The sequence below is a fragment of the Drosophila bipectinata genome, chromosome XL, assembly GCF_030179905.1.
Source record: "Drosophila bipectinata strain 14024-0381.07 chromosome XL, DbipHiC1v2, whole genome shotgun sequence".
NCBI lineage: Eukaryota > Metazoa > Arthropoda > Insecta > Diptera > Drosophilidae > Drosophila > Drosophila bipectinata.
In genome coordinates, this window is record NC_091734.1 from 11257821 (window position 1) to 11285093 (window position 27273).

Sequence of the window (27273 nt, forward strand, 5' to 3'; positions counted from 1 at the left end):
TAAGTTTATTTATTTTTTTGCGACAAGAGCAGTAGCGGCAATCATATACTTAGTAAAGAAAGTATTTAAGATTTTCATTAGGCTAACTAGGCATTCTAGACAAGACATTTTTACCATTGAAATTGGTTTTTATTTAGGAGTTTTATTGAATAACATATGAAGTATAAAGTAGTATAATATTATTATACATATATACCTATGATCGGTTTCGAAAAGTATACATTAAAAGACCCAAAAAGATGTCTTAAAGAACGTGAGGCAATCTTGGCATATTATAAAGCCTTTAAAGTTGAAACACTCATGTATGGCTTACTTTTAAATTCCTAAAGATAATATATATTTTTGTAGGGTATCAAATATTCCTTGTCTTTATATTAACCCGTAGCTATCTTATTCCTTTGACCATTTGTTTGGCTCTCTGTCAGAAGGAAGCTCATTTCTCACAGTCGCTCCATGAAATTTCATTTGAAAATATGAGAAATGCATTCTCTAACTCAGCCATATATGTGTATAGGATGTGTATAGGGATGTGTGTGTAGTGGGTGGCTGGTTGGATTTTTTGGGTGGCTGACTGTGGTGGTACGATATTATTGACTTTGCCCAGAAGGTTCAGTTCTGGCATTCCGGCTGCTTTATTTATTCAAGCAATTGCCACTGTCAACACAGAGCGCACATTGATAGGCCAATGATGAGAGGGGGGCAAGGACTTTTAGGTGGTGGGGGCTTTTGGGGAGGTGGTGGTGGTATCTAGGAATACCATGGAATAGAAATCGAAAATAAATTTTCAAACGATGAGGAAAATGACTGCGATGGCAATGCGAAACGGCAATGGAAACTTCTTAGCAATTGGACAATTTTATTTTTGTTTATCTTTGTCTGTTGCTCCGAAGCTCATTTTGTTCATTTACATTTCCCATTTTCCATTTCGCCCAGTAAATGTTGTGCAAAGCAATAAAAGGGAATGTGAATGAGGAAAATAGAAAGTAGAAAGTTGTCAGGAGGCGACAGAAGACAGGAGACGACAGGCGACAACAGGAGGCGAAAGGAGGCGCTGACACTTGCCAGGGAATTGTGCTGAAATGCTCAAGTCCTGAAACCGGAATGGCTGCCCTACAATATGCTCAATGTCAATTTGAATGGGAAATGACTTGGCAATAATAAAAAAATAAAACACCAACAAAATTTGAATAACGACTCATCAATATTCCCAATGTTGTAAAAAAGTTTTCGAAATAATATAGGTACTAGGGATATACAAAATAGAACAATGTATCAGTACTAGAAGTCTTCAATTCTTTAGATAAAACTGAGAAAAAGAACTGAAAGACAGTACTCAGAATATTTTTTTTATTTATGTATATCAAATCTAGTCTAAAAGTATATAAATATTTAAATATAGCTAAACTTCCTAAAATATACTGCATCTTCATGTTTTATTATATTTATATTCCACATACATATATCTTCATCTAACAAATTTATTTAAGCTTTTCAGTTCCTAATTTCTCCAGCATACCCCATTTGTACAAAAACCAGGATGTACAACAGGGACTTTAAATAGACTTTTCCGCAACTCAAGTGGAGGGCAGAAAATTAAGGAAAATCCACTTACTCATTTCCGCAATGAAAAACGGAAATAGCTCTCAAACTGGAGGGTTTGCTCTCAAGCGTTATGCCTAGCCATATCTGGTCTATTTCGACTGAAAGTGACGTGCATAAATTAACGCTCTTTTTAAAGTCCGAGTCAGAGTTGGCGCGGCCGACTACCTAAAAGTATGCAACAAGATTTGCTGGCCTGCCATTTACGCAAATAAATGCGCCGAAAACTTTGTGAAGCCAAAGGAATAAAAGCCGAAAAAAAAATCAACAAGGAGCTCGGCCAAAAGTCCAATCCAAATCCGAATCTGGATCCGAGTCTGGATCTGAATCTGAGAGTCCAGGTCCAAGTCCAAGTTGGGCCAAAGTTGCCGTCTGAGCCAACTACTTAGCGTCACTGACAGGCGTGTTTTTTTGGAGCCCTCCCCCATTTGTTAGCCCTCCGCCTTTGACCAAAACACTGGCAGAAACTTTCAGAAAAAATTTTTGTATATAAATTGTTAATTAAAAAATTAAAAAAAAAAAAAGTTAAAAAAATACCTGTGACGAACGCACACGCTATAAAAGTTTTGGTGGAAAAGTGAAGATTTTTTAATAGTTTGTTTTGTTGCTTATTTAAAGTAAAATATTAAATAAAATGGAAAAAAGAGACGTCCTTAATAATTGCAGTTGCCACTGTTAACTCAGAGCGCCAATACTTCAAGAAGTTGAAATACTGGTGACGAAAGCACATAGAGTTTTGACAAGGCATGTAAAAAAAATTGTTAGAAAAGATATATCGCCTTTAACATTATTTTAAGATATTTTTAGAGTGGCGCATATTTTTTTTCGACACTGCAATTTTTTTCTTTCAGTGAAATCGCCTGAGGGAGTGGGTGGGCCACCGTTGATATGTAAGTGGACTTGCAATGGCGCTAAGCACTCGCTGAAATGGTGTGCGCCATTTTGTTTTAAATATACAAACCCAATAAATATAAAAGTATAAATAAAAAGCAAACAGCGGGGACAAAGCACGGCCAAATGTTTGGGCTGTAAAATTGTTTACGACCACTAAAGGGAAACCGCGGAACAGGACACCATCACACCGCAACACAAATATCCCCTCTTCCCCCTTAAGCTATGTAGTATAGTATATCCTTGTGGCAAGTCCACCATATTGCCAATGTTTATGTGGCTGCCTGACAATTTTATACTCATGTCCTGGTGCTTGGTCCTCGGTCGATGGCGATGGCCAAACGATTTCGAATCTTTTTCAATCCGCCCGTGGAAAGGCCACTTAAACCCACAACCCTCAATGTTCATGATTCAATTTTGAGCGCCCGGGGTTTTTGTGGCAAATAAAAGCTGAGGACCATCCTGTGAGCCAAACAAATTTTTAAGCTTTACAGGCTTTCAAGTTGCAGCATTAGCTGGCGCCAGAAAGTACACAAGAATTCAACTTTTACACTTTTTTTTTTAAATATGTGCGGAAATAAAATACTTCATAAAATGGTTTGAAGTTTCTTGGAGGATTTTTTAGTTAAATCTTAAAGTTGAAGAGAAAAAATACCTTCGCAACAATTTACTTTTGGAAACTATTGCTCCCCTTTGACATTTTCTGACCAAAGACATGTTCGTTTTGAGCAAATCAAAGTCTTGCAACCCAATTCACCTCTGGAAAGCCCCAAGCCCGAGGTTGGGACCCACACTCACTCGTTTGGAGGGCCAAGACAAATGGGCTTGTCAGATATGATTTTAATAACACTCCATAGCTCCTGCGGTGGCACGGTAGGACCTCGCCACTACACCTGCATATCCTGTAGCTCCTGGCCAGCTCCTAATCCGATGGAGGTCCTGCTACTGCTGATGGAGGTCCTGGAATTATGCAATGCCCAGGCTTTAAAGTAGATTACACGAAATTTGCACACGAAGGCACAAAAGCCCACGACGGGCATTAATCACGGTGCTCCTCTCCAAAATTTTCCCGCCGTTTTTCCATCGCTTTTCCTTACTCTCTCATCCCACCCACTGCCTATTATAATGTTTTTGTGTATGTGTGTATTTTTAAATAGTTGGCCAGCAGGAGCAGGAGCAGCAGGATCAGAAACAGAAACAGGAGCAACAGCAGCAGGAGCAGGAGCTGCAAATAAATTGCCAACGTGCCGGAATGCAAGGAAACCCTTTGGGTTTACGAGATTTTTCCATATTGCTTTCGAGGCACGCTCTCCTGCTGCCAAAAGGATTCGTTTCTTCTTCTATTCCTAGTTCTGCATCCCTGCGGAGAATAAAATAAACAAAAAATATATAATTCCTAAATAAAATAGATAAAACAAAACCCAGAAAATTAACATAATTTTTCAATTGTCTTTTGGGCAATCGCTTTGAGGCTTAAAGTATTAAACTAAGAGGGAATATAGCCAAAAATAATTTAAAAACTAATTGTTTAAGACTTAAGAGAGACGATGATAGTTTCGTATGAACCAAGTATCATATATTCGTATTAGTAATTATTTAACTAAGAGAGATTATAGCCAAAAATAATTAACAAAATTATTGTTTAAGACATAAGAAGAGTTTTGCCTGTACCAGGTATCATATAGTCATCAAGATGTTAATTTACCAACTAATTTTATAAGGCTCAAGTAAGATGAAGATAGTTTCGTATGAATCAGGTATCCTATAGTCTAAGACTTAGACTTTAAGACCTTGATTGAAAGAAATTTTGGTTTTTTTAACCTCAATTCTTTTATCAACATTTTATTTTTTTTACAGTACTCTTGCATTACAAGCATTTATATATATCGAAAACATTTTCCTCACACAACCCTATCAAAAGTTCACATTTGGCCGCAGGTTTTCTGGCTCCTCCTCTACTGGCCAAATATTTTTCTTGGGCTCAAAGTGCAATGGCATAAATCATGTTCAATATTATTTCGCTTTTTGCCCGTTATGATTCGTTTTTGGGTCGTTTTCGATTCGGTTGGCTGTGGCCTCCGGGTTAAATGATTTCATTTCCAGTGAGATGACAACCCTGACGGAACAAGAAGAAGAAGGCAGCCAGTGTAGGGAGTGGAGGGAGCCAGTGGGAGGACAAGAAGCTGAGAGGCTGAAGCACTTGTTGCCTGTTGATTTGATTTTATTGCCAGGACACGAGAACGTATTGAAGAGAATGGGTGGCAGTGGCAGTGGTAGGCGGTAGGCGGTAGGCGGTGGGTGGGTAGAGTTCAGGTTAAGCAAACAACCGTTCGCTGTGGACTGGTGGGCGGTGGGTGGCGTTCAGGAACTCGGCCTCCGGGCAAAGAAATTGCTTTTGCGGTGGGGTCCATCGCACAGCTTCTGTCGTAATTACCAAAATGCCGCAGGTCAACTTGGTTTCGTCCAAAGTCCTTCTCCTCCATCCTTCCGTCCCTCCTTGACTTTTTCACTTCGCTTTTTTTTTTGGCGAGAGTGGAATCCTGTTCCTGGCACTTGGCATTACCAAATTACGAGCTGGCATTTAAGCAATACAACTAATTTGTGTTAAAATTCCATTAGCTGGCAAATTATTCGCCAAAGTGATTGAATTTGTTCTGGATTAAATACCAGGGCTGCCGGGGTTGATGATGGCCGGAGTCGAAAATCAAAATCCGAAATCAATCACCGAGTGCCATCACGCACAGTGATGAATAGTCAGAAGGATAGCCCGCGGCTCTGACAGCAACTCCGCCCCAGAAGTCCTTCAAAAAGTGAAGTTCAATCTTTAAATTAAGAGTGGATGTTCATCCACGTTTTTAAACCGTTTTATATATTTTTAAACCCCTCTAAATCAGTAGTCAGTATTATAAATTCAGAAATTCAGGCCCATGAAAAACATTACCAATTTCAGTAACCCTAATTCCGTAAACAAGCCACTTTTAATAATAGCATTTATTTGTCACTGCAGTTCTTTCCCCAAAAGAGTTATTTATATAATAAGTATATTAAAAAAATAAAATACTTTATAAAATCCTAGTCGCCAATAAAAAACATTTTAGATCCTCCGTAAGCAAAAATTTTCCAATCACAGCAACCCCTTGTGCCTTCCATCAATTCGAAAGTATGTACAAATCTTACAGTTTAGTATCCTACAAACCACAACGTCGTAGACATTTCTCAGGAAAAGTCCCAGTATCTCGTTTTGTCAAATAGGAGTGGAAAGAATTTTGGCTTCTATAAAATTTTTAGGATAATTTGTGAAAAATGCAATTCAAAATTTAAGTTTCACTTTCTTGATATTGCGGGATACGTGTGATTAGGTAAGTACAGCTAAATTCTCCTTCATTACTACACAAAATTGAATTAAATTCGTTTCGCGATGCCCGGAGGCCAACGCATTTAATCCGCCGGAAATTAATTGTCGGCCTCTTCACGGATAATCGAAATTCGTTCGGTCACAGGACAAAGTATTATTGAAACAAAATTAAATTAGCCCGTGTCTATAATTTCGTTACCAAAATTCTGTTTAAAAGTAATGGGGATATTCTATGGTCTTGTCTTGAAAGCTTGTGGTTTAAGTTAGATTTTGGTAAGTTAGCTTTCCTTTCTTGTTTTAATATATTTCTACCCTTATATTTATGACTTTATCCTTTGATTATAATTTTATTCTTAGCCGGTTTTAGCATAAACAAACAAAGAATTTTCAAGAAGCTATAGTATTTTCCTGAAGGCTTAAATTCTTTATCTGAAAGTTAGGTCATAACTTTATTCTTTTTGAAGATTACTTTCTGGGTTAACTTTTCCAAAAAGACTAGTAGTTATTTTAAAATATTTTTTGTTATAGCATGAGATTCGTTAGGTATTTATTTTGTAAGGAATTGCTTTGTATAATCATGCTAATATGTTAAACCCAACATTTTTTTTTTAAACAACGAAGCCTTGGAAAAGTAAATCCGGACAGGTTAGTGCGTCAACCAGCACCCAAATTCTTTCTAAAAATTGCTCTTCAAGTGTATCAGGCTCTTCTCAACCAAAAAAACACCTAAAACCTAAAAAAGAAAACCTGAACTGGACAAATTTGGTACGTGATTAACATAAATCAATTTTCCTTTCCTTAATATTGCAGACCACATTCATACCAACAGAGTACATACTATATAGATAGAGGACTATTCAGACATAAGTGAAGGCACCGTAGAGAAAGTATCCGTAGAGGGAAAAGTATCTGTAGAGCAGACAGCATCCGTAGAAGAGAAACGATCCTTAGAGCAAGTGATGGCCCGGAATCTGCAGTGGTACGACTATAAGTGGCACGAGTTGGTGGCCTTGAATGACCGCAAGACGTTCAGCAGCGAAGTGGAGCGCCAGGAGCGTCGTCACAAACTAGAGATGGCCCTGAGCCATATGATGCCATGGAACGATTGCGACTTTTCGAGGATCAATGTCCGGTCGCCGCATCCCCTCGAGTGCCGTTCCGCCGACGACTGGAGTCGCATCTTGGAGGGAAACCTGGGCGCCACTGTCCGCGTCTGCATCGGCAGGGCCACCTTCTGGTGCATCCCGGCACTGCTCCAGCTACACTCCGGCTACTTTGCGCGTCACCCGCGTTCCGTAAGTCGTTTCCGGGAAGGCACAGATCTTACCGCCGTTGGTTTTCGGGCCGCTTATGATTGGATGAGGCAGAAGGAGCCCCTGGACGCAAACTCGCAGCCCGGCAAGCTAGTGGAACTGCTGCACACCGCCATCCAGCTGGACATAAGCTCACTGGAAGTCATATGTAATCGCTACCTGTGCAGTTCGCAGTGCCGGGAACAGATCGCATTCGATATCTACATGCGGGCCAGGACGTACGAGGTTCTGCGTCCCCAGTGCCAGCTGATGCTCCAACGGATCGGGTTCCACTTCCTGGCCATGGTCGGGGACAGCCAATACCTGGACCTGCCGGTAGAAGATCTAGTGACAATACTGCAGCAGGACAATCTGGGGGTCAACACGGAGATGGAGGTTCTGTACAGCATCATCCGCTGGATGGCCGCCCGGCCCATCGAACGAAGGGGATTGCTGAGCCGCCTGTTTGAGTGCATCCGCTTTACGCGTCTGCCCAACAAACTGCTGCGCAGGATGTGGCACGGCTTAATGTTCCCCGACCTTTCCAACAACCTCAATTTTTTGACCATTTTGAAGGACGATCTCGAGGTTGAAGAACGCATCAGCCAAGCCATCACCGTGGTGGGCTTGCGCGCTATCTACACAGACCACCACGAGTTCAAGAAAATGTGCCGCGACTTTAGTCTGGCGGTGGATGCTCCACGCGAGTGGCTCTACGACGAGGACTGCCCGTACCATCGGCCCCGGCCCCGCGCACCCTACTCGCATGTCAGCTTCAGTGCATTTTTCAAGTATGTGACTCTCCGGGCGGAGAAGGCAAAGGAGGCTCCCCGGGAGCTGATCAACTTGCGGGCCACATTGCCCTCATCCGAAACGGAGAAGCAGGATGGTGACGTCGACCTGGAGCAAGACAACTACGACGACTTGGACTACATCTCGGGTGAGATGCTCCGACTGCAGCAGGATCCACAAGAGACAAGCAACCCTATCATTCCACCAATAATGGAGAGCGCCACCGAGCGAGAGGAGGATCCGGATGATGAACAACCAGTGCCCCTTTCACCCGAAGAGTGGAACGACCAGGTAGAGTTCGAGGAGCTCGAGTCCGTGCCAGCCCAATCGAAGATTGAAGAGTCCCGGGAATCCGGACAGTGCTTATTGGTGCATCCGGAACCGGTTCAGACTGAAGCTTCGGCTTTAGCTCAGTCTCCAGCTCCGGCTACAGTTCCTACTCAGGCCGTGTCTCTAGTCTCGTCTCCGGCTTCTACTTCAACTGCAGTTCTATGTGGCGCTCCAATGTTAGTTTCAGTTTTGCTTCCAGCTCCTGCTACAGTTTCATTTTTGCTTCGCAATCGGCGCAACCATAACGAAGACATGTTGGGAGAAGGTTTAACTTCCAGAATCGGTATACACATTCCGTCACCTACGAATATGGTTTATTCACCCACTCGTTCCCGCTGGCTGATGGCCATCAGAGACTGCCTCATCGGCGATGAGGTGGAGGCGAACCGCGAGGACGAGGACATCACATGTCGCAGTCGCTATGCCGCTGACTTGGAGAATATGTGCAACGGGCAGCCTCTCGCTCCCGAGGTGGAAGACGGTTATCTAGAGGATAAGAAGAATGAAGTCGTTCCCTTTGAGTCATACTTACTGACAACTAGCGAGATCATAGCCCAGATGCTGGCCAGGATTGGGGAGAAGGACGATGCCGAGGTGAAGGAGGCACCAGAACTTGCTCCTGAAGAAAACAACTCCCAGTCTTAATTCAAGGTTTTAGTTTAAAAAGTAGTTTATATCCGAGTCCTAGTTTACTTTTAACTTCATTAGCTTAGTTTCGCGCCAGCTTCAGTCAGTTTTAGGCCCATTTCGAGATCCATTCTATATCAGCTAATTATGGTCCTTTCGGGTTCCTTTTAAAAATCATGACGCTTGGATTCTCTGTATCAAAATTTAAACTGTTTAGTATTAAAAAAAAATCGAAACCAATTAAAATGAGTTTTTTTTTTTGGAGTGAAACTAAAATATATTTTTTTAATATTCGGGGGTCGTATTATATCTTAAAATAGTTTATTAGTAGGAGTAATTAATTAATTAGTATATAATAAAGTAATTTGTAGTTTTTATCTAGGATAACAATTGTCTTTTTAAAAAATAATTTTAGGCAAAATACTTCAATGTTTTATACATATTTTTAAATACTTTTACTTAAAAAAAAGAAGTTTTGGATACTAAAAAATATTAATTGCCTTCATCTTTCGCCTTAAAATGCAATTATATCAATTGAAGGTTTATTTAAATATACATTTATTTATTTTTTATTGATTTTAAAAATTTATATTGACGCCTCTCGGTTAATAGTTTTTACATCGACGCGAACAGCTTTACGGCTTGCGCTTCGTCACCTACGTAGACTGTCATACAGAGTGATATTGAATATTTCTCAATGTTTTTGCACTATATATTCCTATCAATATTGCACATGGAAATACGTGTGCTCTTTTTTCGATTATCTTGAGTTAAAAAAAAAAAAAAATATATGCCAAATAAGTTCATATAAGGAAAATAAAATATAAGACCAATAAAATAAGAAACTAAAATAAAAACCCAAAATTGGTTTTCCCAATAAACCTAAATGTTTATGAAGAGTATAGAAGTAATCAATGTAACTATTTACTAGGAGCAGACCCACATATGCAATTACTACTAAGAATGCCCTTTTCTTGAAATTGGAAAAATGCATACCTCAGCTGTCTAAAGTTCCTTAACTACTATAAAAAGACAGATACAATGGGATGCAGTCAGTTTTGCCAAAGCCGGCTTTAAGGGTTGCGATCTCATCAAACGGATTAGCGATGAGGACATCCCTGGCATTATCCCTGCCATTGTGCATTTTTTTTGTCGCGTGCAGTGCCAGTCCCGAAGACCTGACTTTCTTTAAGAAGGGACTTCGAAGTCTCTCCCGCTCAGTCAACAACTACGAAAGCGATTTCAATAACAAGCTAAAGTTCGGTGCCCTGCAAAGCGCCATCAATGTGGTGGATGATGGTCTGATCGGATCCCGGAGTACCGCCAAGAGGGACCTAGACAATGTTCGGGACTTGACTTCGAACGCCTATCGGACGTACAGCAGGGCCAGTGGTGTGGCATTTGAGTGGTGCGTTTCGTACAACTCAACAGTGAACATTTTCTTTGAGAGCAACCATGAACCTCTACCAGAAGACGACAAGAAACACCTTTGGATAATGGTTGTGGGGACAGTGAGCCAAGGTCTGGTCAAGATCGGCGACTCCTTCAGAACACTGAAAAGCGTGAAACAGCGACTGGATGAATTACGCCAGAACTTGGAAGCCATGCAGAGGAACCTCGACGTTGAAAAGAGGACACAAACTGTCAATTCGCAAGGTCATATAGGGAATCGTCAATTGGGTGCCGAAGTTAGAAATGGTATGTTGAACAGCATAGCAATACCACTTTTGTATATTCAACATATCGAGCAGATCTATCCTCAGATACAACTAATGTTACACCAATCATCGCAAACATTGGAAGAGCCGCCGGACTGGCAACTATTCCCGAGTTTGATGTGGAAGAGGACAAGACCAACATTGATGCTCTGAAACAGCGCATGACTCAGAAAGAATCGGTAAGTTCCAGAAGCTGAGATCATACTTCGAATTATATATTATTTGCGTTTAATTTCAGAACAAAAAAGTGATCTTGGAGAACGATTGGAATTCTCAAGCCGAACTTGTCCCGATTTTGCAAGGTTTGAGCTCCGATTGCTACCGATACGAAGAGAAGAGCAGGAAAAGACGCCTATAGTCGAGGTTCTTCAATACTTGATACCCGAAATTCTTTTCATTTAACTCCCATTTAAATATAACAAAAATTTTATATATAACCCGAAATAAAGATTTAATGCTGTATCCGAATTGAAATGTATAATAACTCCTTCAAGGATGAAATAAGTTTAATTATGGTAAAAACAATCAAATTTTTAAAATTTATGCGTTCTCTTTTTGGAATCAATTGAATTTAAAAAAATTATATTGTTAGAAAATCGATAGGACTATATAACGTTACCATGAGGCTTTTTTTGAAACGAAAAAATGTTTTTTTGAAACAAAATGAAAAAATCCTCAGCATTACTCAATGATGTATACAGAAATGATGTTAAAAATTTTTAAAATGATCGATGCAGTAATTTTGAAGCTATGTGGCCACTGTCTTTGAAAAAATATGTTAAATACCCCAAAAAAAACTTATAGAAATATTAGTTGATTAAGCCATTTTAACCCAATTCACCGATTTGCTATTTGAACACACTTTTGAAATATAAGGCATTCGTTTAAAATTAAAATTATTCCTTTTTCTTGATATAAGTTCTCCATAAATAAAGGATGTAAAAATTTACAGTAATATCTGAAAAATATTATAAGCTTTTTTAATATCTATACCAGTATATTACGCAGAGGAATATCAAACAAATTTCTTTCTTTTCAAACTTTTATATTTAATTGGAAAGGAATATAAAATAATGAGAAAAAAAATTTCTTTTCGAGTCCAGAGATAAGTTAGAAGCTGATTCACAGCATTATGATTCAGAGAGAAAAGTTGTATAGTTCGAATCCCTATTAAGCGAGGTGATTTATGTAGATTCCAGGTATAATATTCCAGATGACACAGCTGGACCCACGTCAGGCCTAACAGAATGACTCTGATGACTACAGTACCGGGGTCAGTGAGGTGGAAATAGATTCAAACAACAATGAAAAACATGACTCATTACTAACACTTACTAAATTGCACCTTTTAATCAAAAATATAATAAAATAAAATATAAAAAAATAATATTTAAAACGTCGTTATTACTTAATTTCCAAGAATTGGAACACATGACTCTTAAAAAATAAAACTGAAAAAATCGAGTCAGTTTAAAGAGAATTTTTTTTTTCCAATTTACTTATCTCTGAATTTAGTCTCTGTAAAAATACAAAACTTATTAATTTTCTTTTAATTTGTTGTTGATAACAACACGGTGATTATAAAATACAGAGAAAGATTACACGTAAGTATATAAGAATATTATACATACATATTCCTTATCAAAATTTCACATTGGAATGGATCCGATTTTTTGTATTAACTTCCAAAAAAAAAATTATGAAAATAATAATTGACATTAATAAAAAATTTACAAAAACCTAAATCCTTAAAAATGTACATAATTGAAGCCAAAAAAATACAAATTTTTGGAATAACGGCTTATCAACCTCCCTGATATAAATTGAAAAAAAAAATTGATGTAATTTTTCCGAGAAATCCCATCCGACGGATTCGACCTTTTGCTGATAACTTAACAGTGGCAGAGCCCCCAGATTACTCTTTACTGATAGCTGGCATTACTCCTTCTGATTGGAAAATTCTGTGCGAATTGCATCGTTCGGGCTATAAAAGCCCGGATGCAATGCGATGCAATCAGTCATATTGCAAATAGTTCGTTGAACATATTCCAGGTTAAGATTCCCCTCAAAGTTAGCGATGAGAACATTCCTGGCATTATCCTTGCCGCTGTGCTTTTTTTTTGTCGCGGTCAGTGCCAGTCCCGAGGACCTGGCTGTCTTCAAAACGGGACTCCAAAGTCTCTCCCGCGCAGTCAACAACTACGAAAGCGATTTCAATAACAACCTTAAATTCCGTGACCTGCAAAGTGCCATCGATGTGGTGGACACACAGTTGCTTGGATTCCTGGGCACCGCCAAGAGGCACCTGGACAATGTTCGAAACTTGAATTCGAACGCCTATCTGACGTACGGTAGGGCTACCGGTGCGGCATTGGAGTGGTGCGTTTCGTACAACTCAACTGTGAATCTTTTCACCGGGAACATAAATGAACCTATTACGGATTCCGACAAGCAAATGCTGTGGAAAATGGTTTTGGCGACGGTGAGCCAAGGCCTGGTCAAGATCGGCGACTCCTTTAAAGTACTGAAAGACGTCAAACAGCGTAGGAATGAACTGCACCAGAATCTGGAAGAAATGCACAGGAGTTTCAACTTTGACCTGGGTCCACGAGGCTTCTACGAAATGAGGACTCAAGATTTAATACGAAAAGATGATACATTGAATCGTCGCTTGGTGGCGGAAATCGATATTCGGTTTAGGCAGAACGAAGTAGGACCCCATTTCGTATCGGAGACTGCAGACTGTTTGAATTCAACTTTTGATAGAGTTTCGGCGCATCGAAAGAATGAACTGTCCCAAGTTTTAGCCGGTCTTAGACCAATCGAGGGATCAATTGAAAAAGCTGCCAAACTGGCAAATATTCCAGAGTTTGACGTGGAAGAGGACAGGACCAAAATTGATGCCCTGAAAACGCGCATGTCTCAGGAAGAATTGGTAAGTGTCAGAAGCCGAGATCATAGTCCGAAAAATATAGACTGCTTGGTTTTATTTTCAGAAGCAAAAAGTGATCTTGGAAAACGATTGGGATTCTCAAGTTAAACTTGTGCCGCTTTTGCAAAGTTTGGGTGCCGATTGCAAAAAATATGAAATGAAGAAAAAAGCATAAACAAATTTATAAAATTGTGTAACAGTCTATTTCGCAGAATAATAAAATAAATTTCTGTCATTTTGAACATTTTTAATTGAATAGTCTTTTGAATTTAAGGTTTACTCGGAAAATGATTCATGAATAAAATTTAAACTTTTCAACATGCGCTCTAGGCGATAAGGTATAAAAAAAATGTAGTCTTTCTTTATATAAAAATTTGAACTATTTCTCTGAAAATTGGCTTATCGGCTTAACAAATATTTTATTGTTAAATTAAACTTTTATAGTAAATTATAGTTTTGGATTTCCAAGAAAATACGACGGGAATTCTATGATTCTCTCGACTGTATGATACCCAGTACTCGGTTTACTGCAACAGAAAATCTTACAGAAAGTATTTTTTCTGCAAGAAATTAGGTCGGACATGTATTTTCCTCTTGAATATAGAAAATCGTATGAAAAAATATATATCTTTAAACTCAATACCCTCTGTATCGAGATCTTTAGAACTTTTGAAGCACGGTTTTTGAATCACTTTATGGCACTATGGGCATCAAATTAATGTATAGGTCTGAAAATTTTTATCGGATTGAGTTTAAATTCTTAAAGAACATGCAGACATACATATATATGTAGATTAGAATAAAATAATAAATATAAATTTGGATTTTTCCAAAATTCAAATTGCAAGTGTGTACGAGCTTCTTTTTTTCTTTTTTGTGTTCCAAGATTGAGATTAAAAATCTTTCTCTTGCGAGGCGTACGTGGTGCTCGGACTGACACGAGGTTGACCTTGTCGAACCGCGGTATGTCTCAATAATCAGAGGTATTCCGAGAACGGGCAATTCCCAGACTCTGAAATGATGTTTTGGGAATACCAACAAGGGAAAAAATATGTTTGTACACTCATTGAGATGACACTTGCAGAGGGTATTATCATTTTGGTTAAAAGTATGCTATACAGTGAATACAATACAGTCTGTATTGTGGGTCAGTGGTCTGAAAACTTGAAAAAAAATTCAAAAGAATTCTCAATTGTTAATTAAAAACGCGATCATAAATAATATTTTTGATAGAAACACTGTGCGTTATCATTTCTTATTGTCAAAAAATGAGAATACAGAATTTGAGAAGCCAGCGTATATAAGATCTGTGGCCACATCCGAAATTCAGTCGCAGCTTATACCTCTCTGAAGCAAATAATAATTCACTAAACTTTTTTTTTTAAAATGAAAAGCATATTTTCGTTGGCAGTGCCTCTGGGACTCCTCTTTGTTTCCTGTTGGGCGAATCAGCAGGACTTCCATTCACTCGAGAAGGGAATCCAGAGTCTTTCGGATGGCGCCGTAGGATTCGAAAGCGAGTTCAATAATGGATTTAAACTGAAAGAACTACAAAATGCCATCAATGTAGTGGATAGAGGGCTTCTCGGATTCCCAGGCACCGCCAAGAAAAACCTGGACCGCATCCGCACCCTGACTTCAAATTCCCGTCTCGCTTACAAAGTCGCTGAAGGTTCAGTGTTCGAGTGGTGCGTTGCAGCAAAGGCGACACTAGACCTCTACATTAGACAGAGCTCGTCAAGCTTATCGGAAAAAGATAAGAATACGTTGTGGAATATGGTCCGAACCATAGTGAAGAGCGGTCTGACCAAAGTTTCGGATTCCTTCAAACAGTTGGAGTCAGTTAAGTGGCAAAGGGAAGACTTGGTTAGGAATTTGGAGGAAATGAATCGCGATTTGACCTTCGACTTGGGACCCAACGGCTATTTCGAACGAGAAAACAATCATCAGAGTGTGAATGATAAAGCTTGGTTTAATGCTCTGAGCAACGAAATCCTTGTTCAGTCTTCTCTAAGGAATCTAACACAGTTCGGCAATGAGGCTACCACTTGTTTGAGCCAAGCTTTTACCCATGTTCCAAAGGTCCGCCAAACCCAGTTGCAAGACAAGAAAGGTAGTTATTCTCTGCTCGATGGAAACATAAAAGCAGCTATCCAACTATCGGCTACTCCCGATTTCAAATTGAAAGATAATTCAATGAGTAACCTATTACAGGCCCTTGAAATTAACCCCATGGTAAGTGGAGTTATATTATTTTATATAAATTATTATAATTATTTTACTTAATTTCAGCTCTTGGAAAACGATTACGCTTCGCAAGGTCGACTTGTGCCACTTTTGCAAACTCTGTTTGAGAAGTGTGAAGCGCTCACTAAGAAGACTTTACCTCAGAACGCTTAACATTCAAAATTTCCTAATATATACGAAATGTAAAAAAGTATATAAATAAATAACTTTGTCTACGAGACAGTTCATATATAATGCAACTCGCTGAGTTTCTATATTTTAATTTTTTAAAAAAGGTATACGTTATGATAGGAAAGAAGATTCTACACAGTTTCCAGGCCACCAAGGAAGCCTACCGACCAGTGGATGTTAGTTGTGGGATGAGGTCGACCGATCCTTATGGTATAAAGTAGTCACACAATACCACGTACATTCCTATTCATAATCATCATCCAAGCCATATATTAAATAGAGGATAGATAATGTATGAAATAAAAGTACACAGCTATAAACTAGTATGGCAAACAAAATAAACTCCCAGTTATTAAGCCTCATATATGAGGCCTTTGCAGATTTACAGACTCTCAGACAAGAGCGTAGTCAGAATTTTTCACAGGGGGGGGAAAAATTCAGATTCAGTCAGAATTTTTCACAGGGCGAGCTCGAGGAGCCATGCCCTTGCCCATCTATGATCTAAAGTATATACATATATATATATAAAATGCGTTGAAGTAATTCAACCTTTCAAAAAATATTTTGATTCATTTTTATTGATTTTCATCAACTTCCTCGGCTGATCAGGGGGGGGCAAGTGCCTACGCCCTTGCTCTCAGACGAACACGGAAAAGTGACACATAGATCCACTCTCGTTGTCTTAGTTGGGAGAACTGCTAGTCTTTTCTGAAGGAAGGGAGTATCCTTTTAACTTTATCCCACTAGATCAAATACAGTCCTATTGATGCGGATTTTTCAAAAATATTTCGATAAAGTATTTCGTACAACATGACCAGAATGTTCTGTTGGACACCCCCAATGCTTGGACTTCAAGAGCCAGAAACCAGAAACCCAGTGGTTGGGTTTTTGGAGTGATCCGTTTCTCTGAGTGTAAGGCCACAGGCTAAGCGAATTTATATTGGAAGCGAGATAAGGAACATTTACGGAAAAACCACACTAATCTTACTACATATGTATGTACATACTTGTATATCAATCACAACGAATTTGATTTATTGAAACTCAACTTTGAACAAAAATTGGGGATATTTGTTACTGAAATGTAAGAACTGAATATTCGTCTACAATTTTAAAAATTAGAACTCATAACTTTAGAGGCAATGAGGCTATCTAATATCTGCAACAATTTGTTGTGAAGGATTTTTAAATGTATGTACATTCCACTTCCCCTAACTAAATAGTAAGAAAAAAACCCTGAAAAGACATCTTTTTTTTTCATCAACATATTATTATTACAAAGTGGTTTCAAACAATTTGATTGAGACTACGCAACCCGCATACGCTACCTAATTGATAATATACACGTTTAGTCGTTTCGTTAAAAAGACTTTAGTACTGCGAGTAATACTGAACATCAATATTATATTATCAAAAGTAATTTTTCTTTTCGTAGAACTCAAGCTTTAATTAAATATTAAAGCACATGACACCTACATATGTACATATGCATGTATACATCTGGAAATTCGAGGAATTCTTTATTTATAAAAGATTTATTCATCGTAAAAACCCAACGATTCTATCTCTATTCACTCTCAAATTGTGACGAAGGGTAGTCGTAAAGTTCAGGGGTATATCGAAACTAGACTCACTTCAACATTCTTTTTTAAATTTATTTGTTAATGAATATTAATATTTTTGAATGTTACGAACATTCGGAAATTTGACCTTCATATTTTATATTGGTATTAAGAACGACGAAACCATTAAGTCTTCTTGGGTATGGAAACTTCGGGACTGATAGGGAAAAAACATTTTCAGTTGATTTTTATATTTGTTTTAATAGGAATTTCAGTCGAAATATAAAAGATCAGCGTATATGGGATGAAGCTTCAGTTTGAAGCTTGATCTTGATCATCAAGGATGAACATAATTGTGATATTCGCAGTGCTTTTGGGCATTTTTGTGACAGTTTGCAGTGGAGATCAGGAACCATTGCAGATTGAAAAATCCGTTGACAGTCTTTCCAACGTCGTCAACACGTATGGAAACGATCTCAATGAAAAATTCAAGCCTGAGGAGCTTCAGAAAGCCATCAATATGGTGGACTCCTCAATGCTCGGATATGGCGGATCCGCTAAAAATTACCTTGACGATATTCGGAGACTGAATTCGAATGCCTCTTTAACGTACAAGAATTCCAGAGATTTGATTTTAGAATGCTGCACTTCTCTGAGTTCAACGTTACAATTGTTCATCCAAAATACAAAAAAACGAAATCATCAAGAAAATGAACAAAACATAATATTGAATATAACATTCGAAGCCCTGAAGACTGGTGCGAGTAAAATTAATGAATCCTTGAATCTATTGGAAAATGCTCAGTATACGAGGAGGATTTTAAAAGAGAAATTGGACACCATGGATAGTAGTTTGAAAACAGATTTAATGAATGAAATAAGCAAAGAAAAACCCGAAATCAAAGGAACCATATTCCAGATAATTTGGAATTTTTTAAAGAAATTGTGGAATAAATTATTTTATCCAAAAGTAGAAGAAGAAAAAGCAGTAGAAGATAACAAGATTAAAATTGCTAAAATTGAGGAAAATATTAAAAACGCAACCATAGTTATTGAAACTTCTTTTAATTTGGACTTTGCAGAGGATAAAACCAACATTAACGAAATGACGCGTTTTCTTTCTGTCAGTGATCCGGTAAGTTGCTTAATATTTAAAAATTCCAAAAAAAATGTAACATTTCTATATTTTTTAGAACAAACTGCTATTGGATGCTAATGCGAAATGGGAAGAAAAACTTATGCCACGAGTCGATGAGTTATTGAAAAGCTGCAATTCATTTTCAAAGTCTCAAGTTCAATTCTAAAAAGTTAAAAATGTCTTTTGAAAAGGAAGTCTTTATGCCTACAAGCCATTAAAGGCTTGTTAAACCTTTTGAATTATTTTTTAATTGAAATTTTATTATTTACATTTATTAAGCTATAGAAAATACAGTTTTAGCATACCTACAGAAATACCTATATAATATATGAGTTTTTCATCCTTTTTATATTTTTTGAAGTCAGGAGTTTTCCATTTCTTTCACACAGGCCTTACATACAAAATTTTGATCTGAAAATTGAATGTGGAACTAACAGAATAAACGGGTTAATACTCACAAATTTTATGAGTTTCATTTAGCTTCTTAAAATTTTTTTTTCATAAGCTCTCTAGGCTTTTAAAACTAGAAGAACTTTACAAGACTCATGAACCTGCAAATCAATAGGTTAAATATTGTAAAATTCTTAAGATTGGATACTTTTGAGAAACAGGTTTATGGGAATTCCTCAGGGAATTTTTGAAACTATAAAAGAGTAAAAATATATTATCCACATAAAGATAAGTACCGGGCATTATACATATTATCCAGTAAATTCAACCATAATCTTTTTTCAGAAACCATATCACAAAAATCAAGCGCTTTGTCTAGTGACCATAGACAAATAACACAATTAATCTCTTTGTTGATCATTCATTGCTCCAACAACCAAATTTTCTCATTTCCGGACTTGCATGTCTCCATGCCACAAGCTCTATTCTATTTCTCTAGTTTTTTTGAACAACAAAAAAAACAGCCGCTCTATCTGGACTTTGTTCTCCTCTCTTCCAGGTCACTCTCTGGATCGCTGTATAATCGAAACTTTCCAGATTTCCAGACTTTAGTTGTCATCTAGCATCGCTTGAAGATGGAATTTCCGCTAGTGTTCATTCTAAAAAATAATCAAGAATAAATAGTGTGAATTTTAACATTTTAAAATTAAAATATTAAATTATTTTTGAAAATTTACAGTGGTGCCTCTTCCTAAAACCTCCAGCTTTCTGAAATATATAATGATACCCTTGAACAGGGTGTTATAATTTTGTGCAAAAGTGTGCAACGCAGTGAAGGAGATATCTCCTACCCTATAAAGTATATATATTTTTGATCGACTATCAACTTGAAACTTAGCACACACGGAACGACCGGGATCGTTCGACTATATCCGATATTTGCGATATACGACCGGTTTTAACAGCAAATGTTTATCAACGTCAGTTCCGCCCAAAGTTGGCTTTTTTTTCTTTTTTTTATAATTTTTTTCTGTGGATATTTTAATTAAAATCAATTTATGCCATTGAATTGATTTCAATTATTTTCGTTGTGCTCCTGCCATGAAAGACATTCCCCCAGCACCGTTCAGTTTTCATTTTATAAATGGATTTCTTGTGTTTTGAAAGAAAAAATAATATCGAATTAGAAAAATGATGAAAGATGAAGGAGCGACCACCAGGTGTCACACAGACGTTGAACTTTGAATTAAAATAATTTATTCCTCGGAAAACGTGGCAAGAAATGTCTGAAAAATATTCATAAATTAAAGTGAAAAATCAAGAAAAATCCAGACTAGAGCTTAAAGGGTAGATAATTGTAATTAATAGTAGGGTATTCCACAAACTACATGCATGCTTTTAATTTGTCCGATTTTTGTGGGATTGTGTTTAGCTTCGTATCATTAATATTATCCCAGGGGACGAGGACGGAGATCCAAGGATCAAGTTGCTGAAAGGATATGTGCGTGCAAGAACGCACACGTTTACGGTTCGTGTGTTAACGAGTTGGAAAAATTATTATTACATTATTATTTTGTCGGCGAGTGATTCAACGGCAAATAGCACAAGGTGCAGCCACCATTCCCCCAACATATCTTTTTATTCCTTGTGTGTTTTTGTGTTCCTGTGTCCATGGGCACTGAAGCTTACAATAACAATAAATTTCAATTTTTCACACACATACTCACATGACACGTTTATATATAAGTGGGCGCTTGCATTCATGGGAATGGCCACACCCCCGTCTCCGGTTATCCTGTGCCAGGACTCATATCCTCTTTCTGGCCAGAACCAGAGGAGAACAGTAAGGGAGGAGGCAACCCTTGAGCAGCTTGTGCTCAGCAATTTATGCGCTTTACGCGCTTTTGCTAAATAAATTTATAATGCACACACACATCTGTATATAAATACAAACATGTACATACACACACACATACATGTATGAATATGGCTACAGGATTTTCAGGGATATAGGAAAACATCCACTTTTTAAAGGGTATTTCGACCACAAAGTACTTAGCATTTTACAAATTACTTATTTGGGAACGTATTTATTTTTAAAGAATTTTTAAAGTTAGATTTCTTAAAGTAACATTTTTACATGATATTTTACCTAAATAAAAAAATGCGGAAAATCAAAAAAGCTGGGGAAAATTCAGAAAAGTTCTTACATATAATAAAAATGAAAACAAAAGAATAGAAAGCTTGCTTTAGGTGGAGCCAAAGTGATATATCCTTGCAGTTAAGATTTGGATATTTATCGCGTATAGTAGGACGATCCTTATAAGATCCTGAGATCAAATATTTTTCATATTTTTTGTCCTTTTTTCTTGTCCGAAAATGGGGTTCCCTTGAAAATGGGGTTTTCGCCTATATGGCCCACAGTGATGGCTATATTTTCCCCAGTTCTTATCCGATTCTCAAGCAGAGTACCTTAAACGATTTCTAGATCGATTCTCCATCATTCTGCATCAAAATCCTGAGACAAAATATTTTTTAGATTTTTTTTCATTTTTTCCTGATGGATCCCCTGAAAATGCGGTTTTCTCCTGTAGGGCCCACTGCGATGTCTATATCTTCCCTAATTCTCATCCGATTCTCAAGCGGAGTACCTTAAACGATTTCTAGACTGATTCGCCACCATTCTGCATCAAAATCCTGAGAAAAAATATTTTTCAGAATTTTTTCCTTTTTTCTTGATGGGATCCCTTGAAAATGGAGTTTTCACCTATAAGGCCCACGGTGATGGCTATATTTTCCCCAGTTCTTATTCGATTCTCAAGCGGAGTACCTTAAACGATTTCTAGATCGATTCTCATCATTCTCCAACATTAAATTTATTTATACTTTTCTAGAGTCGGTGCATATCCATCCTCTCGGAAATTTCCAGGATATCGCAGACATTCAGGACAGACAAGTCGTGGAAGTTACACAGTTACAGTTGCATGGCCACCGAAAAAACTTTAGCGAGTTTTAGAGCGTTTTGTCTTGGTTTACGGCGATGCCGTCGTCTCTATCGTACCGTCCCGTGCCACAGTGAAGCCCCCAAACTGCCCCAATCCCTAACATGTCTGGCCGTGCAAGGGGTCAACACTGTACCTGGTTCTGTGCCACTTTAGATACATTTGTATCTGCGATAAGTTTACTGGATGCATGCGGTGCTTCGCTTTCTCGGTTTCCCTCGGTCTGTGTGCGTGAATTACGAAAATTTTCTTGCAATTAAAATTTGTTGCTTTCTGGGTATCATAATTTTATAAGTTTTTGGGGTAGAATGTGCCGGAGCTAGGAGGACCACGGACCTAGCACTAGGGATCTGAATGCCTTCGTCTCGACTGGCTGAAAATAACAAATGGCGAAAAGCATCGTGCATATGCTAAATACTTGTGGGTATGCTGAGCACATTAGGTTTTATATTTGTGACATATGGCTTTAGTTGTAAACCCAAAAGGTTTAAAAAATTACTTTAAATAATCCTTAAAGGCGGAAAATAATTTAAAAAGATTTTTTTCATTAAGCAAAAAATACAATTTATAATGCAATGGGAAAGTCTGTACAACGTCTGGTAGTCTTAACTTCTTATAACAATTTTTTTCGTAAAAATTTAAACCATAGCAGTCTATGAGATGTCAGTTATCCATACATGTCTATATGCTCACTGTAACAAGTCAGTTCATCAGATTATTTGATTCATGACGGGTGTGATCAAAAAATAATAAGTCTGCCAAATTTTTTAGTCCTCTCGGAAAATAGATCGAAAAGTAACTCATCAAAACAACCAGCACCAAAATGCCAAAAGTAAGTTTAAAGAAAGAAAATAATCTCCGTAATTCCGTAATTGTATTTTAATTTTTACTTTACAGTTTTTAGCCCAATTCTTTTTTCATGGATTTTCCCTGGTTCTCCTGAACCTCGTATTGCTACAGTCTCGTGGAATATTGTAGTACAGCTCTATCTCTTTGATAAAATAATGGATATTTTATTTTATTAAATATTACTATTCCTGTTTCTGTACCACGATTTTCAATATTCTATGTACTACGTCTACACCTTACCGACTGGCCTGGACTGGATCATAAGTTTTGGATTAGAAGTATTGATAAAAATTCTTTCATTCAAATTTCAACCATAGCAGTCTATGAGATGTCAGTTATCCATACATGTCTATATGCTCTCTGTAACCAGTCAGTTCATCAGAATATTTTATTCATGACGGGTGTGATCAAAAAAGAATAAGTCTGCCAAATTTTTCAGTCCTCTCGGAAAATAGATCGAAAAGTAACTCATCAAAACAACTAGCACCAAAATGCCAAGAGTAAGTTAAAAAGAAAATAATCACCTATTGTGCATAATTTTATTTTAATTTTTTCTTTACAGTTTTTAGCCCAATTCTTTTTTCATGGATTTTCCCTGGTTCTCCTGAACCTCGTATTGCTGCAGACTCGTGGACTGTTTTAGTACCCCTTTATCCCTTTGACAAAATTATGGATATGTTATTTTATTAAATATTACTATTCCGGTTTCTGTGCCACGATTGTCAATATTCTATATGCTGCGTCTACTCCATACCAACTGGCCTGGACTGGAACATAGAATATGGATTATAGGTTGGACCGTTTCAAAATTTTCGGCATTTTTCATTACTTGGTTAATCTATGTTTGAAAAATAAAATTTTAAGAAAAAACTATTTTGGTTTACTTCCTTTATTTTTGAAATTGTAATAAGGTCTGTTCCGGCATTAGAAATGTGCTCCGATTAGTTTCAGGTACATACGTTTGGGTTTGTATGTTCATAGAGCTCCGGTGTCCGGACAAAAGCCGGACATCATGGGTCGACTTAAGAGCTTTTACAACAGGCCACACCTGTGGCCCCTAATACGAACAAGGAATAAATACACTGAGAGAAAGGACTCTATCTGTATGATTCATTTTTAAATAAAGTCTTTCTTAATAAATAAAGTTTTAATAAATATGCCAAGAGCTGCCATTTCATGTGGGCGTTCAGCGAAAGTTGAACAACGCCAAAAGCCTAAGGATGACAACATGCCCCAAAAAAAAAGAATAAATGCAAGGACGAACAAAAGAAAGTCTGGTATACAAAAAAAATACATGTATATACATTTTAATTATTTTCATCTTAAGTATTTTTTAACCAGTTTCTTCCTTCTATATGTCTAAGTATAGAATCTAAAAACTAAAGATCTGTGGTTATATGTTTGATAAATAAATGTATTTTAAAAAAATCTAAAAAATTGTGATCCTTTACAGTTCAAAGTAAATCAATTAATTGAAACAAAATTTTGAATAATAAAAAAAGGTTAAGCCATTTTTTTTGAATATGGTTAATAGTTTTTGGCAGTGCATTTCACACACTCGCACTGATGGCCTTTTGTATGCAAATACCCCCCATGTTAATGCCACAAATGCGCCTAAAATTATGTTAAGCACTTGCCAGCTTTGCCAGCACCAGGAATTTTGCTGAAAGGATGGGGAGGCGACAACACCAGGATGGTTGCTGCTCAGCCAGGATTCTCGAAAAAGACAGGCAACGGCAACCGGCAATGGAAAGGACAAGGACTAGGGTCCTGGCATCTGGCATCCGGAAGCCGGTAGAGCGTTGATGGCTTAGGCTCATTTATAAATCGACGACAGTAAATTATAAATGGAATTACTATTGGAACTAGCAGGGACTTAAGGACTCTTACCTATGTTATCCCTATCCTATACGTATGCCTGGCTCTTTCCAACGAGCTAAAGCCGTCTCTGTTGCTACTTAAAATATTTGGAATGTGGTATGTCTGTGTGTGTTTGGGTGAATTATATCAACGCCTTTGGTGAAATTTAGCTGTCGACTGTCTTTGGCAGATGGAAACGAGACAGAAAGGGGCCTCAGGAAAGAGATGGAACGTCCACAGGCGACAGAGAGGGGAACAAACAATGACAGAGACAGAGACACAAACACATAAATGTTGCAGTATATTAAAGTTCAAAAAGGCAACGACAGTATGACTTAGAGAACGCAATTCTGTCAAAAAAGGACGTTCCTAAAATAAAGGAAAAATATCAGTAGTAATAGGGGAACGAGGCCAGGGCAATCGGACGGGGGGAGTAGGGTAAGGCACAAGGACAAGAGCTGCCATTTCATGTGGGCGTTTGGCGAAAGTTGAACAACGCCAAAAGCCTAAGGATGACAACATGCCCCCAAAAAAAAAAAGAATAAATGCAAGGACGAACCAAAGAAAGTCTGGTATACAAAAAAAATGATATCCCGAAGCCAAGAAGTAGGATCCAGGAACCAAGACATTGGCATGTTAGGCCACAGCAAAAAAAAAAACAAGTCCCTAGAAACTACCGATGACAGCGTGAGAAGATGTTTTTTTTTTTAATATCATTTTTTTTAAGTTTTCTTATTTATAAACTTATCATATATAGAATAATTATATTTAAATAATTAGTCTTTTATTTCTATATATTTTCTGAATTTAGAGAAGCCTTAAATTGTTTTCCATCGCCAACCCAAGAAGGAGATGTGGATTCCGGCGAGGATTTTCGCTTGCAAACTGGAGAAAAAGACGAAAAGCCTCGCGAGTTGCCATTTGGCGACTTCTCAGGCAGTAAGTTCTTTCTCCCACACATTCCCCACCGCTCCCTACAAACTCCTCATACGAAACGACAAGGACGAGGACGCGGACGAGCACTAGGACATGGTTGGATGGCTTAGGAAGTAATTTTAGGATTGTAAATCCTTTTGGAAAATTATAGCGACAGTCAGCTTGTAGTTAGTGGCAGCAGGCGTCGCTAAAAAGTGGGATAGCCGAAGGATATACATACATACGTATAGGTATATATTCCACCATATGTGTACCTACATATATAGAGATGGAGGGGTGGAAACGTAGACAGGACTATCATAAGATCAGGCACACACAAATTGTGTTAGCTGCTCCAAAATGCACAAAAATTGTGCAAAACACAAGCGCACACAAACAATTTTAGATAGAGATGGAAATTGCCAGATATATGATAGTCAAGGACTAAGGACTAGGGAGTCAGGGCTCAGGATTTGGGACACAGGACTCGGGCTGGGCTGGCGTCCCGGCTCAAGACTGAGGAAGCACATACGCGAAAATATTCAAATGACATTTTGTAGGAACTGAAACTGAAACTGAAACATAAGCCAAAGCCAAAGAACGTTACTTCCTCTTCCCCAAAAACGAGACAAAGCTAGAGATGAAACAAAAGGGTCGAAGGACGAAGGACTCTGCAAAATGGTGCAGCTGCAGCTGCAGCTGCAGGATGGCCGCCGGGTGAAAGTGGGCAAACCGAGCCACATAAATCTAACCAAAAGTCTAGTTCTAAGAAAAAAAATATGAAAAAAATAACAAACACATAAAAAATCAAGTAGAAACTATTTTCACACAAAAAAATCCTTGTTCCAAGTACCCTATAAATCAAGGATATGGGAAATATGTGAAATAAGTATAATTCCTTATTATTAAATTAGGAATAAACTAAATTCCAAAAATGCTTGCCTTATATTTAATTAATAAATTAGTTAAGCTGTGCTTAATAGTTATAGATACTTTGTCTCCAACATACATTATTGTTTTAAAAATAAATGCATATTATTTAATGGAAAAATATATTTAAATGTAATACTTTAATTTCCATAATTTAATTTTCACTGGAAACTACAAATATACCCCTAAAAATCGAGGGTACTATAAGATATAATGCATGAATTTCCAATTTTCAAGTGCCCTTCTTTTTCATATAAAATATGTGCGGCAATTCAACCTACATTGAGATCTTCATACATACTTACATATGGTACTTACAAATAGGTATGTATTATGTAATATATATCTGCTTTTGGGCCTCGACTTGGATTTATTTTAGCGCCGCAGCCAGACAAGTCAACCGGGTGGCAACGATTTGTGGTTTTGGCCAATTGCCGTAACATATGGGTTACAAAATTACCAATTATGCTAATGGCAGAGATGGATCCTTAAACTTATATAATAGATAAGGGTAAGAAAAAGATTATTATAAGGATAATAAATTAAGTAAATTTTGAAAATTGTACCTCTGATTTTATTACAACGTTTTTTTGAAAACAAATAGACCTTTGCAATAACAATTTTTAACTTATTTGATAATAAAATATAAAATATACTTTTAAATGATATAGAT

At 37.5% G+C, this 27273-nt stretch overlaps 5 protein-coding genes and 1 long non-coding RNA gene across 13 annotated transcripts; all 6 read left to right on the forward strand.

Annotated features, from left to right (window-relative positions):
• Nucleotides 1-5651: 5651 nt before the first annotated feature.
• On the forward strand, nt 5652-9132 carry LOC108134348 (uncharacterized). Of its 2 annotated transcripts, XM_017254626.3 has the most exons (3): nt 5652-5849; nt 6467-6610; nt 6675-9132. In XM_017254626.3, exon 3 carries the CDS (start codon nt 6805-6807, stop codon nt 8902-8904), a length of 2100 nt encoding a protein of 699 aa, XP_017110115.2. In that variant the 5' UTR covers nt 5652-5849; nt 6467-6610; nt 6675-6804; the 3' UTR covers nt 8905-9132. The 2 variants fall into 2 exon arrangements, with proteins under 2 accessions (XP_017110115.2, XP_017110114.2); XM_017254625.3 differs by lacking the exon at nt 6467-6610 and having other exon boundaries at nt 6656-9132.
• A 1336-nt stretch (nt 9133-10468) lies between these two features.
• Nucleotides 10469-10982, forward strand: LOC138927776 (uncharacterized). 2 transcript variants are annotated; one of them, XM_070283094.1, is made up of 3 exons: nt 10469-10584; nt 10650-10783; nt 10843-10982. In XM_070283094.1, exons 1-3 carry the CDS (start codon nt 10491-10493, stop codon nt 10960-10962), a joined length of 348 nt encoding a protein of 115 aa, XP_070139195.1. In that variant the 5' UTR covers nt 10469-10490; the 3' UTR covers nt 10963-10982. The 2 variants fall into 2 exon arrangements, with proteins under 2 accessions (XP_070139195.1, XP_070139191.1); XM_070283090.1 differs by having other exon boundaries at nt 10484-10584; nt 10638-10783.
• Nucleotides 10983-12619: 1637 nt separating this feature from the next.
• Nucleotides 12620-26017, forward strand: LOC108134351 (uncharacterized). Of its 2 annotated transcripts, XM_070280507.1 has the most exons (3): nt 12620-13539; nt 13601-13712; nt 26007-26017. In XM_070280507.1, exons 1-2 carry the CDS (start codon nt 12682-12684, stop codon nt 13709-13711), a joined length of 969 nt encoding a protein of 322 aa, XP_070136608.1. In that variant the 5' UTR covers nt 12620-12681; the 3' UTR covers nt 13712; nt 26007-26017. The 2 variants fall into 2 exon arrangements, with proteins under 2 accessions (XP_070136608.1, XP_017110117.2); XM_017254628.3 differs by lacking the exon at nt 26007-26017 and having other exon boundaries at nt 13601-13787.
• LOC108134354 (uncharacterized) lies at nt 14879-16010 on the forward strand. Its single transcript, XM_017254632.2, has 2 exons — nt 14879-15771; nt 15829-16010. Exons 1-2 carry the CDS (start codon nt 14923-14925, stop codon nt 15934-15936), a joined length of 957 nt encoding a protein of 318 aa, XP_017110121.2. The 5' UTR covers nt 14879-14922; the 3' UTR covers nt 15937-16010.
• Nucleotides 17845-19115, forward strand: LOC108134357 (uncharacterized). The gene is made up of 2 exons (XM_070281923.1): nt 17845-18651; nt 18710-19115. Exons 1-2 carry the CDS (start codon nt 17860-17862, stop codon nt 18818-18820), a joined length of 903 nt encoding a protein of 300 aa, XP_070138024.1. The 5' UTR covers nt 17845-17859; the 3' UTR covers nt 18821-19115.
• Nucleotides 19713-23768, forward strand: LOC108134358 (uncharacterized). Of its 5 annotated transcripts, none has more exons than XR_001773810.3 (4): nt 19713-19727; nt 22696-22878; nt 22944-23395; nt 23458-23768. It is a non-coding gene; the product is annotated as an uncharacterized lncRNA (long non-coding RNA). The 5 variants fall into 5 exon arrangements; XR_001773812.3 differs by having other exon boundaries at nt 22699-22878; XR_001773808.3 differs by lacking the exon at nt 19713-19727 and adding an exon at nt 19889-19903.
• Nucleotides 26018-27273: the final 1256 nt, after the last annotated feature.